The 12,597-nt window shown below is 36.5% G+C and overlaps 1 protein-coding gene across 2 annotated transcripts; it reads right to left on the bottom strand.

Moving 5' to 3' along the window:
- Nucleotides 1-7,661: 7,661 nt before the first annotated feature.
- On the bottom strand, nt 7,662-9,908 carry LOC113349221 (clavaminate synthase-like protein At3g21360). 2 transcript variants are annotated; one of them, XM_026593153.1, is made up of 4 exons: nt 9,867-9,908; nt 9,342-9,758; nt 8,903-9,156; nt 7,662-8,383 (listed from the first exon to the last, which is right to left on the bottom strand). In XM_026593153.1, the coding sequence occupies exons 2-4, from the start codon at nt 9,738-9,740 to the stop codon at nt 8,023-8,025; spliced, it is 1,014 nt and encodes a 337-aa protein (XP_026448938.1). In that variant the 5' UTR covers nt 9,741-9,758; nt 9,867-9,908; the 3' UTR covers nt 7,662-8,022. The 2 variants fall into 2 exon arrangements, with proteins under 2 accessions (XP_026448938.1, XP_026448937.1); XM_026593152.1 differs by lacking the exon at nt 9,867-9,908 and having other exon boundaries at nt 9,342-9,788.
- Nucleotides 9,909-12,597: the final 2,689 nt, after the last annotated feature.

Below are 12,597 nucleotides of genomic sequence, written 5' to 3'. Positions count from 1 at the left end.
GTTCAATTGAATTATTGACTTGAGATTATATCTCCGATAGGGAAAGATAAAAAGAAATCACAAACATATTCGTCTCATCGTTTGTGATTCTGCAATATCTAGTTTCGCTACCATACGATTCAGATTATTGTGAGGTGATTGATAATACTAGGCTGTTCTTCGGGAATATAAGTCCGGGTTATCAATTAGTTCCTGTTCACCTTAATTTATCAAAAGACGGAACAAAAAATCATAGGTTTATCTGTGGGAGACAGATTTATCTATCATCGTAGACTTTTCTGTGTGATACAGATTCGTTTATTAAAGTCTTCGACTTTGGGTCGTAGCAACTCTTAGTTGTGGGTGAGATCAGCTAAGGGAATCAAGTGCGTAGAATCCTGCTGGGATCAGAGACGTAAGGAGCGCAAATGTACCTTGAATCAGTGTGAGATTGATTATAGTTCAACTACAGTCCAGACCGAAGTTAGTTTGTAGTAGGCTAGTGTATGTAGCGCCTTAATACAGTGTGGTGTTCAATCTGGACTAGGTCCCGGGGTTTTTCTGCATTTTCGATTTCCTCGTTAACAAAACTTCTTGTTTCTGTGTTATTTCTATTCTGCATTATATTTTGTTATATAATTGAAATATCACAGGTTGCGCGTTGTATCGATCAATTGTGAAATCCAACCTTTGGTTGTTGATTGGAAATTGATTGATCCTTGGATATTGGTCTTCGATACCATCCAAGTTTATATCTCTTGTATTTGATAAAGACTCGCAGATTTTTATTTGCTTGAGTATAGATCAAATCGAAAGATAGAGATATTAACTCCTTGATATACTTTTTATTAAGATTGAGTCTGACTGTCTAGTTGATTCTCTTAAAAGTATATTCAAGTTAGTCCATACAGATTTCTAATCGAAATATTGGGTGTGGTTGTTAGACCCCGCTTTTTCAATTGGTATCAGAGCAGGCAAACACGTTTAAAGACCTTACAAGTCTATGTTTGCAGCGATCTGACTCTATGGACAAAGGTGTTATCTCAATTAACGTACCACCAGTCTTCGATGGCTCTAATTACTTATGGTGGAAAATTACTATGCCATCTTTTCTTCAAGCGCGTGATTTTCAATCATGGGTATATGTTGTTAATGGCTATGATGCTCCCGTTGTGGCAATAGGTAACGCTACCGTTCCAAAGAATATTGGCGATTACGATGTTGCTGAGATACTTGCTGCAAAGCAAAACTCTAACCGTTTGAATGCTATCATACATGCAATTACCCCAAATCTTCACCACCATGTGTCAAATTGCACTAGGTCTAAAGATGCGTGGGATATCTTAGAAACCGTACTCGAAGGTAATACCAGTGAAAAGGAAGCTAGGCTTCAAAACATTAATTCCGATTGGGAAAACCTTCGTATGGAAGATGAAGATTCATTTGATGAGTTTAATCACAAAGTGTCTGAAATTTTAATGCATCCTTTGCATTGGGTAAGACTATTCCTGAAAAGGACATTGTGATGAAAATTCTCAGATCGCTGCCATCTAGATACGACTCTAAGAAGCATGCCATCGTTGAGGGAAATAACCTTGATACACTTTCCAGAAACACTCTGATAGGAAAGTTAAAATTTCTTGATCTTGACACAGGCATAACGTTCTCCCTCAATGATGTGACCAAAACGGGTGTATGCTCTCACTTGTCTTGGGCTGATGAATGTTGCTCCAATCATGTTGATCTTGATAAATCACTGATAATCAGAAAGGTCAAGGATTTTATAAAGAGGAAGAATAGATGTGATGAATATCTATCTTAAGTTAATGCTTCAGATGATTCAATAAAAGACAAAACTACTATGGATGTCTCATATGAGTCTACTACAGATTCTCTCTCCTCTTCAACTTCTGATTCAGAACTTGAGAATGACACAGAGTTTCTTGATCTCTTGAATAAAGACATTCTTCAAGAGAAACTTCACTTAAAGGACTCCTTGAAGAGAGTTGAGTCATCACTTCAGGAGAAAAATATTGAGATAGAGTGTCTTAATGATAAGTTCGTCAGAACCATGTCTCTAAAGGAAGAAGAGATTAACACTCTCAAGTATGACCTACAAAGGTTATCTGGAAGCTCTGACAAAATTGCAGCAATGTTATTTGGCCAGAGAACCTTTGGAAACACTAATGGTTTAGTGTTCAAAAGCAAACCTCAAAGCTCAATGTTGTCCGTTCCAACTAATCAAGGAACAACGATTGTTGATTGTTGTGTTAAACAGGAAGAGTCACATAAAGACGAAAAATTCTCATTGATTTGTTCCTTTTGTGGACATTCGAAGCATGATCAGAACACTTGTTGGAGATTCAGAAGGAGCAATAAGAGAATTATCAAACTTCAAGAGAACATGCAGAAAATGAATCTGGGCCCGGATAACCAAGCTCTTTTAAAAAAATCCAGATCTAGACGAGGTAAGAAATATGTTTACACAACAAACAGTGATAAGCCACGAAAAAATAAGAGGTGTGAGCATATGGCTCACTCGGTCACCAACTAATGCCGGTGACGTCCGCATCCTCATTTTTAGCTTGGGACAGATTTATCTATCATCGTAAACTTTTCTGTGTGATACAGATTTGTTTATTATAGTTTTCGACTTTGGGTCGTAGCAACTCTTAGTTGTAGGTGAGATCATCTAAGGAAATCAAGTGCGTAGTATCCTGCTGGGATCAAAGACGTAAGGAGCGCAACTGTACCTTGAATCAGTGTGAGATTGATTAGGGTTCAACTACAGTCCAGACCGAAGTTAGTTTTTAGTAGGCTAGTGTCTGTAGCGGCTTAATACAGTGTGGTGTTCAATCTAGACTAGGTCCCGGGGTTTTTCTTCATTTGCGGTTTCCTCGTTAACAAAACTTCTGGTGTCTGTGATATTTCTATTCCGCATTATATTTTGTTATATAATTGAAATATCACAGGTTGTGCGTTGCATCGATCAATTGTGAAATCCAACCTTTGGTTGTTGATTGGAAATTGATTGATCCTTGGATATTGGTCTTTGATACCATCCAAGTTTATATCTCTTGTATTTTATAAAGACTCACAGATTTCTATTTGTTTGAGTATAGATCAAATCGAGAGATAGAGATATTAACTCCTTGATATACTTTTTAGTAAGATTGAGTCTGACTGTCTAGTTGATTCTCTTAAAAGTATATTAGAGTTAGTCCATACAGATTGCTAATCGAAATATTGGGTGAGGTTGTTATACCCCCGCATTTTCACTCTCATAGAAACTTCTATTATTAGTCTAGCAAATTAATTAATAATATTTTCTATAGGATATGCTTTAATTGCTGGTAATTAAATGCTTTTCAAAATTTCGGACCAGGGATCACCTTGAGCATAAAGGAATATCTTTGAACAATAAATGATAAGAGTTATATACATGTTCAAATATGTCGACATCTGGAAGCTTCTCATCTTGAAAAACCCAAAACCCTAATTCATACATACCGTGAAGAAACATGTGAACCATGGATTTTGGTTTGTAGATGGAACCGATTAAACCATCACTCCAAAATATGTTGTGACCGTTTATAACATGAGTCCCAATATACACTGTAATTGGTTACACCTTACTCCATGAAGTAGTTTGTGACCGGTTACTCCTTGCTTCCCGAAGTATCTTCTGATCGGTTACACCTTGCTTCCCAAAGGTAGCTTGTGACTGATTACAACTAGCTTCCAAATTCATCTTGTGACCAGTTATACCTTGGTTCCCAAAGTAACTTGTGACCGGTTACAAATTGCATTCCAATATAGCTTGTGATCGGTTACACCTTGAATTCTAATTTATCTCATAACCGATTACAACTAGCTATATTATATAGGTGATTCCCGGTTATACCTCAAGTCTCAACAAAGTTAAGATAGGTTCTACCATAGTCATCTTCCATTGGTCATCCAAAAGATATTCAATGAATAACAAGACCAAGCATGATTTCCCTTTCGATTATGAAAACTAGTTCATACATCTACTTCCTTAAACTAATGTAAAGATACATAGTTTTCTAGGATGAAATCACACCTATATAATGCACACATAATCGAATAATTAACTATATACAATAGATTATGTTGATGTCGTATTTACGAAGTTCCAAAAAATAAGCGTTTATACTTCGTGATATGTTTCTCTTGATACGTTAATCATACTATTATGACCAAGTCTCACCACTAGAGTATTATACACAATATATACAGCTTCGCATTTTATGTTTTCAATATAACACGACTTGAAAGATACATTCGGAATGGAAACGAGATCAAGTCAATATTACTAACCTCAAGTGGAAAGATGATGTCATCGTTGTAGTCGTTACTTCTTCTCATTCTTCTGGTCTTTGGAGTAATACTTGTATGCATCAACATTCATAGACTTTCTAGTCTAACCTAAACGAAGTTGACTCTAGTATTTAATAAAGCGACTCTAGATGAGTTTTGATACTAAACTATGACAACCAAACTTGACATACCAACGCTTGGTGCGTTCAACCGAACTATGCTCTAACATCATGTATTTTTTTTCTTTTTTTATCAATGAAATTTAACCTTTCTCCTCAAGAAAAAACAAACTAAGTATCATTGAATTATATATTGATCCATTATATTTCCAACTCATCCTTCACCTTTCTCATTTGTGTGACATCAAAGGTTGATGGCTTGTTGGTCATCATTTCAAAATGAGTTTTTAAATAACTTTGTGCACCATAATAATATTGTACGTTTATATCAAATTTTTCGTCAGACAACAACATCAATTATATATCATTATTAAATAATATTAAAATCCCAAAATCGTGGGCAACCTCCTAAGAGAAAAAGTATTGAATGAGAATACTCATTCAAAATGAAAGAGTTTGTTCAAAAATGACCAAATTAGGCGTGTTAGAGCATTGCTCGGTCGTACTCACAAGTGTTGCTATTTCAAGCTTGTTGTCAAATTTAGTTGTCAAAACTATATCTTGATTTCTAGTCTATAATTGGTTAAGTCTCGTATTAGGAAAGAAGTATGTAGTTGAGAATCGGACATCACTGCATTCTACCGTTTGAAGTCGAAGATCAATCGAAGCTTTTGGAGAACTTCTTCAACAAAAGGTAAGTGAAGAGTGAACCACCTATTTCTCAAGTTATATTCATCCTTCTATCTATGAAACGTTGTCGCATAACTAATTATACTATCATAAGCATATCAAGAATTTCAAGTCAAGTTTATCTTGGTAATTAGTTCTCGAAATATATATGACTAAGCTTAAAGAACATTTGTTCATACTTGATGAATTTCGGTTAAGAACAATTTATTGTTCATAATCTAAATTGTGATTTAAAATTATCATTCGAAAATAATATGGAACAATGATATGTGTCATTGATGTTATTTGGGAATATTTCGAATTGACTTAGAGGAAAATATAGAACTATTGAAAATCTGGATACATGACTGTACGCATACCAGTTTCACAAATTGGGAATACTGTTATAGGTCGGGAGCCTGAGTACATGTATCCAGTACACGTACCGGAGTACCCAGTACATGTACCCAGTACACATGCCTAGTATGCATACCAAAAAAGAACTGTTGGTTTTGAAACCGATATGGTATCCATACCCGGTATGCAAAACAAAAAAGTTCCATATGCTCCGGAACTTATATTTGTTTTAATGGTACACATACTCGGTACATGTACCATGACAAATATAGTCACGAATAAGGTTGAGTACATGTACCTGGTACACATACTTACCCTGTCGAATATTTTCAGATGTACATAAAATTATTTCTGTGAGATAATTAACATTTGAATAAATCTCTAAGAATACTATATAGACATGATTGATCACATTATAACCTATGGTTGTGACTCAAACTTGAAGTCTTAAGTGTTTATGAAAATGATTAAGCTAATAGTTCAATCGGCTAGTTTCGGCTAACCGTTTATGAACAATGTCTTTGTACACGGTTTGGTTACGGTGCATCCTAAACAGAGTGTATATCTTGATATGTCAGTCACATTTCAAAGATTCATCTAACGGTGGATATTGTTTGCTTGGTTCCAAAGCTATCTTACCTTAAACCTAAAGCAACCAATGCTTTGAAAGTCTATATAAGGGGAACCTCAAGCAATTGGGATCTTTGAATCCCGGCACTATATTTGTGTGTCTTAGTTTTAAACTAGAGGCATCCTCTTCCTAAAACCCTTTTAGGGTTTAACGACTAAAAATACTTCACAAGGATTCGTGAAACCAGGTCCAATTACCTTTTATCTTGATAGTTCGTGTATCCTGATCTTGTTTGATTGTTAGGATACTCACTCAAACAAGATAGATAGAAATCGCAAAGTTCTCTTCGTCTCAGACTTTGTGATTCCACATGTTTAATACTTGTGAGGTGAATAATAATCTAGGATGTTCTTCGGGAAGCATAAGTCCGGATTTTGAGGTCATCTAGACTTTGTATATTGCTATCGATTTCCAGTATCACGAGCATGGCCTCTCAACAGTCAAGCGGATTAAGGACACTAGTGATACGTTCTATGATGAGTTTTGGAAAGGTATATGTTAGAGCATAGCTCGGTTGAACCCACCAAGCGTCGGTATGTCAAGTTTGGTTGTCATATTTTAGTATCAAAACTCATTTAGCGTCGCTTGATTAAATATTAGAGTCAACTTCGTTAAGGTTAAGCTAGAAAGTCTAGGAATGTTGAGACATACAAGTATTACTCCGAAGACCTGAAGAATGAGAAGAAGTAATGACTACAACGAAGACATCATCCTTCAACTTGAGGTTAGTAATATTGACTTGATTTTGTTTCCATTCCTAACGTATCTTTCAAGTCATGCTATATTAGAAACATAACATGGGAAGCTGTATATATTGTATATATTACTCTAATGGTGAGACTTGGTCATAATAGTATGGTCAAAGTATCAAGGAAAACATATTACGAAGTATAAACGCTTATCTTTTAGAACTTTGTAAATACGACATCGACATAATCTATTGTATATATTTATTTGATTATGTGTGCATTATATAAGTATGATTTCATCCTAAAAAACTATGTATCTTTACATGAGTTTAAGGAAGTAGATGTATGAACTTGTTTTCATAATCGAAAGGGAAATCATGATTAGACTTTATTGTTTGAAACATTCTGTTGGTACTTGGTATAGTATTGAGTGTATAGACACTATCCAAATGAAAATTTTTGTTCTCATGATTCTTGTAATGTTTTTCTAACTTTGTTGCGTAATATGAAACTTTTTTTTATAGAATGAAGCTATTTCTTTTTTTTTTATAGAATGAAGCTATTTCTTTTTTTTTTATATAGAATGAAGCTATTTCTTTTTCTGTTTCTAGAACTGGATGAATCTGCATGTTGAATTGAGTAGTTGTAGGGAAATCTTTTTTTTCTTGTGTGTTGGGCTGGGGGTGGGGCGTGGGGGGTGGGGGGTCTGATTTTGACTAGGTCAATAAAGATCGACCTTTTTTGTTTATGTTGCAAAAGTTTAGTAATGGCAAAGATATGTTCTAAATTTTCATCGTAAAAAACAACAATCACTCTTCTTTGACCTAGTCAAGATTTAGAAACAGTGGTAAAAATTTAACGGCCACATTTCCGTTAAGAAAACAGTTGAGACTCAAGATTAGTAATGGCAACATGTTCGTTACGAAATTTTGTTACACCCCCTTTTGTAACGTGTTACAACCCCATTTAGCAACATCCTATTTCAGTTGCTAAACGCCATTATTACAATAATACATATGGGGCAAATAGAGCCCCATTATTACAATAATACAACAAGTATGTCGATATCAAGCAGACTTCTGAACGAGTAAACTAGGAAAAACATCCTGCTAAGGTTGGTGGGTTTCAAGTACTCTTGGCACAGTGATCCTTGATATAGCTAAAGGGAACATGTAGACACTCTGCCATCGGAACAACTATACTTAAAATAAGACAAGGAAGAGAATATGCACCTATATTACTTGCAGAGTGACGCTAGTATGCGGCGCGGAGGATTGAATTGTCTTCGAGAATGAAGAACAGCCAAGTTATCAACAAGTAAAACGTCGCCCTTCTGCCAAGGAATGGCAACACATTCCTCCTCTAGGAGTTTAAGACACTCATGTATGACATCAGATGGCAAAGGGGTACCATCTCCAAATGTGACTGCCTTCACGGGATCATTGCGGCCATCCTTCCAACCTGTATACGCAGCAACCATACTATTAAACCAAATCTTGCGGCCCCTTGTTTTGTCATATTTAATAGCTGGTATTGGTCCCATGACTGATTTCACACCATCCTCCATCCATTCCAACTTCGTACCTAATCGAGCAGCCCTGTATCAAGTTAAGCAAGTTAGAGAGTCAGATAGAGGCAAAAATTTCATTCACGCAGGAGACTTGTACCAACAGATAAAAACTGCATGATGACAACTTTTCCAATTTTTAGAACAACCCTACTATAATAAACGAAATCTAAAAGCAATGTAAAGCAAAGTGGGGTACCCTAATCGTCTGTGTAACTAGTTTTAGAATGAATATGACCTTTTCATTACAAGTCATCTATTTTAACCGTAAAGTGCAGTGCAGGTCGTTATTTATATATATAATAAAAGCTGAGATGCTCAAGCGCAAGACCCTAACAATTTTATAAGACAAAGACGGATAACTTCGAACTAGGTCGCTAATCATGACAAAACCCTAACAACTAGACATGAATGTTACTATGAAACCAGTACTGATAAGATAATTGCATTTCAAGAGTCGGGGTCTTTAGCATTAGACTAGCACCTTGGATTATAACTAAAATTTGGTTTTAAATTTCTGTAAGTAATATCAGATGGTGAGACACAAAACCTTTCTTCGGCTATTCTTTTATCTTTAGTTAAGAACGTAGACTGCCACCCGCGTCCAATAGGTGATGAAGGATCATCTTCAGACCCCAATATCCTTGTATATATCAAACCATCCCTGTCTAGTTTCTCCACAAACTCCGGGAATCTAACTTTCATCTTCTCATAGATAACATGGCTAAGAACTATTGGAGTTTCTCCCCCATCTCCAGGCTCTTCCTCACAATAAAAGAACAGTTTTGATGGGTACTCAGGAACCTGTTAAAGTGCAATAAACTCAAAATGCTTACAAATAATTCAATAAGCTCACAATGTTTCACCAAATCCTACCCTAGAAAGCACAATCACAATGAAATGAACCATAATTTCTACCCACCAATAAGAAAATAAGTGAATTGCACAAAAAAAAAAAGCAAGACCCATGTAAAAAAGAAGTAACAAACCTGAGCCATCTCATGGTGAAAATGGATTTTCTGATCAGGGGGAGACTCATTAGCAGTAAAAACCCTCCCAATAATATTAGTTCTAGGAGCAGCACCACCAACATAAGGTAATTCATCATACCCAAAAGCTTCAACAACTTGATTAAAATCAGAAGCTGTATATACAGGAAACCCTCTTAATAAAAGAGCTCCATTCATGTGTACAAGTGATTCTAACCATGGTTTTTGCTGTTGGATGGTGTTAATGAAATCAGATAAATTCAATGTTTTCTTTGATGTGATGATTGATGGGAAGTGATTACCATTGATGAGTTTCTGGTACGTTGGGAGTTTGATTTCAGTGAAACTGAAATTTTCTTCTTCTTGTTCACTTGACATTGTTTTTGTGTCTAGGTTCATTAGATACTGGACTGAGAGCTTTATTTTGGCTGGGGGGCTATATAGTAATTTAGTTTTGGGACTCTTAGCTTTGGACCTTTATTCGACTTAAAATCCTTTTTCTCTGTGGGACCGAAAAAAAAAGAGTACACCCTTCACTTTGCAGGATTCACTGCAAATACTTGTGGGGGGTGATGGTCCACGTGAAGGGCACATTTATTTTCTCACTGTGGGGGGAAAAGAATGTGGGTGCTGTGATGGACGGTGCTACATGGACCCCGGATTTTTGCACAAAAATCCTACACCACTATGTGGCAGCGACATCCACCGTTGATATCTTTCGCCCCTCACCCCATCCGAGAAGATTGGAGGCCATTTTTAAGGATTGAACCAATACAAATTTGACACACAGGGGTCAGGGGGTGTCAAATGTTGGTGTCAAAATCTGGGGGCTAGTGGGCTACATATCATTTTCGTTGATGTTTGTGTGGATGGCCAGTATGGGATGGTTGTCCCAGGTTGAGCCGAACGTTGACGTAACATAAACCGAGAGTCGGATCACCTAGAGCCAATCATTTCAATTTTTGATTACAACGGCTATATTATTAGCTGTTTTCTCGCATCAAAAACAATAACAATGGAAAGATTTGTCTGATAAATTTCCTTAAGAAGAGGTACAAAAATTTGGATTTTGAGCTATAAGATAGGAGGAGCATTTGAATTAAGCAATGTATCATGAGAAAAATGTGATGTTAACAGAACAAAAAAGAAAAAATAAAAACAAAATTGAAACCCATTTCGGCTAATGGAATGAGCAAGTACCATGTGATGGAGTGCGTGCACGTAAACATATTACATGATAAGCAGTGGACCACCAGCGCGTAAGTGGAGTCACTTTCAAGTAGTTTCAACCTCTAACTTCTTGAATCCCTATCTTTTGCCAACATCAACCCGTTTCTAATTTCCCAAACCTCTGCCACATTATTGTCATTTTTGAAAACGTGCTTAGCATAAAAGCAAGTTTTATGGTGGAATCCATCCATCTTTCATCTTCCACGCCATCTCAGCACTTGGAACTGTGGATGGAAGCGCAAGTGTAATGATGAAATAGTAGAAACGCTATTTTTAATGGAGCTAAAAAAACGCAATTAAGAATGGAGCTTTTTTTCAGCCGTTAGATTTCAACAACTCATTTTAAATCTACGGATAAAAAAAACGCAATTCTTAATGGCGTTTTTTTAGCGCCAATCTTATTTGCGTTTAGCGCTATTCTTATTGGCGTTTAAATGGATTCCACGAACCCTTCCACCAAACCATGGAACCCTCCTTGGATTTTTTGTGGAAAGTCCCAACTTGGAAACCACTAGACTTGACATTTCATGATTTTTCAACACTTGGAATAGGTTGGATTCCACCATAAGACTTGCTCTAACACGCATAGAAACCTCCCTGATCTCTTCGTATGATTCCTCCAATACCAGCCATATCCAAGTTGTTTGATGCACCATCACAATTTAGCCTCACAAAATCTTGTTGTGGACAAATCCATGGAACTGGAACTTCCACGATTCTATGTTGTACCTTCTTTAGCTGAGCGGTAGCACCAAGAAATTCTCTAGCTTCTTTAATTGCCCTGACAAGGATTCTTGTAGCATTAAAAATAGATTTCTTATAAATTAATTCACTCCTTCCTCTCCATATAGACCATAACACAAACGGAAGGACATGTTTCCATTCAATTCCACCCATCTTCCTGTCAAACTTGCACCAATTTCTTAAGACTGTAGGAGACATTTGCACAATGTCGGGTTGAAATCCTATCCATCCCCAAATTTTCCTTCATAATGGCCCCACAACCCTACAACATAAGAACAAATGGTGAGGAGTTTCAAAATCATTATTGCAAAGGCTACACCCTGGATGATTTACAATGTTTCTTATATAGAGACTCATTAAGGCTTACACCATGTTTGTTTACTCCTGACTCATCTGAGTCTTCTGGATCTGAATCATCTGGATCTGAGTGAAATCACCTGACTCATCTGGATCTGAGTCGATATGTTTGTTTTGAGTCAGATCTGACTCATCTGACTCGGAAATAAGTGAGTCAGTGGTTTGGTCCCATGAGTCAGGGGTATTTTGTTACCTGACTCAAATGAGTCCGAGTCAGGGGTTATGTCTGAGTCATAGGTCGAGTCATATCTGACTCAAAATGGAAAACAAACGGTCTGACTGCTGACTCGGTCCGAGTCAGGGGTTGACTCAGATTCAGTCGCCGAGTCAGCTGCAAACAAACAAGTTCTTAATCTATTATGACAAAATAGCCACAAAAAAGATTTAATTTTATGTGAACATTTTAGTTTCCACGGAAATCTCCAATCGAAATTGGGTATTTGGTTATCCAACTTTTTGGATACAAGAAAATCATAAGCCTCTTTTACAGTCACACTTCCACTCTTGCTTCCAGACCAAACCAACTGATCAGGAAGCCCTTCATCTCCAGCAATTGGTATAGCCTTTATTTCAGCCGCCACCTGTTGAGAAATGAAAATGTCAATATCAGTCAAATTCCAACACCTATTAGGTGTGTCCATAATATCTTTAACCTGCATAGCAGGAACATTCAAACTACTAGTATTGGCAATAACATAAAGTGGCAAATTTGACATCCAAGGGTCATTCCACAAGTCAACAAATACACCATTTCCTATATGCCATTTAAGGCATTCTTTAATTGCATCTTGCCCTTTGATAATACTCCTCCAGCTGGTAGAGCATTTCTTTTTAGCATCACATAAACAAAAATCACTATCTTCATAATACTTGGATTTAATAGTCTATTAACCTCGGACTCAGGATTAGTAAACACTCTCCAAGC

The sequence above is a fragment of the Papaver somniferum genome, chromosome 2 (genome assembly GCF_003573695.1).
Source record: "Papaver somniferum cultivar HN1 chromosome 2, ASM357369v1, whole genome shotgun sequence".
NCBI classification, from domain to species: Eukaryota; Viridiplantae; Streptophyta; class Magnoliopsida; order Ranunculales; family Papaveraceae; genus Papaver; species Papaver somniferum.
Note: the sequence above shows the minus strand (reverse complement) of the source record. Positions and strands in the feature narration are given on the sequence as shown.

Bases quoted from the DNA above. Each gene is read 5' to 3' on its own strand.
- LOC113349221 (XM_026593153.1), bottom strand. From the start codon at position 9,740: ATGAACCTAGACACAAAAACAATGTCAAGTGAACAAGAAGAAGAAAAT. The intron at 9,157-9,341 runs GTTTGTTACTTC...GCACTTTAACAG, and splicing joins TTCACCATGAGATGGCTCAG to GTTCCTGAGTACCCATCAAA. The intron at 8,384-8,902 runs GTTTTGTGTCTC...AACTTGATACAG, and splicing joins AAAAGAATAGCCGAAGAAAG to GGCTGCTCGATTAGGTACGA.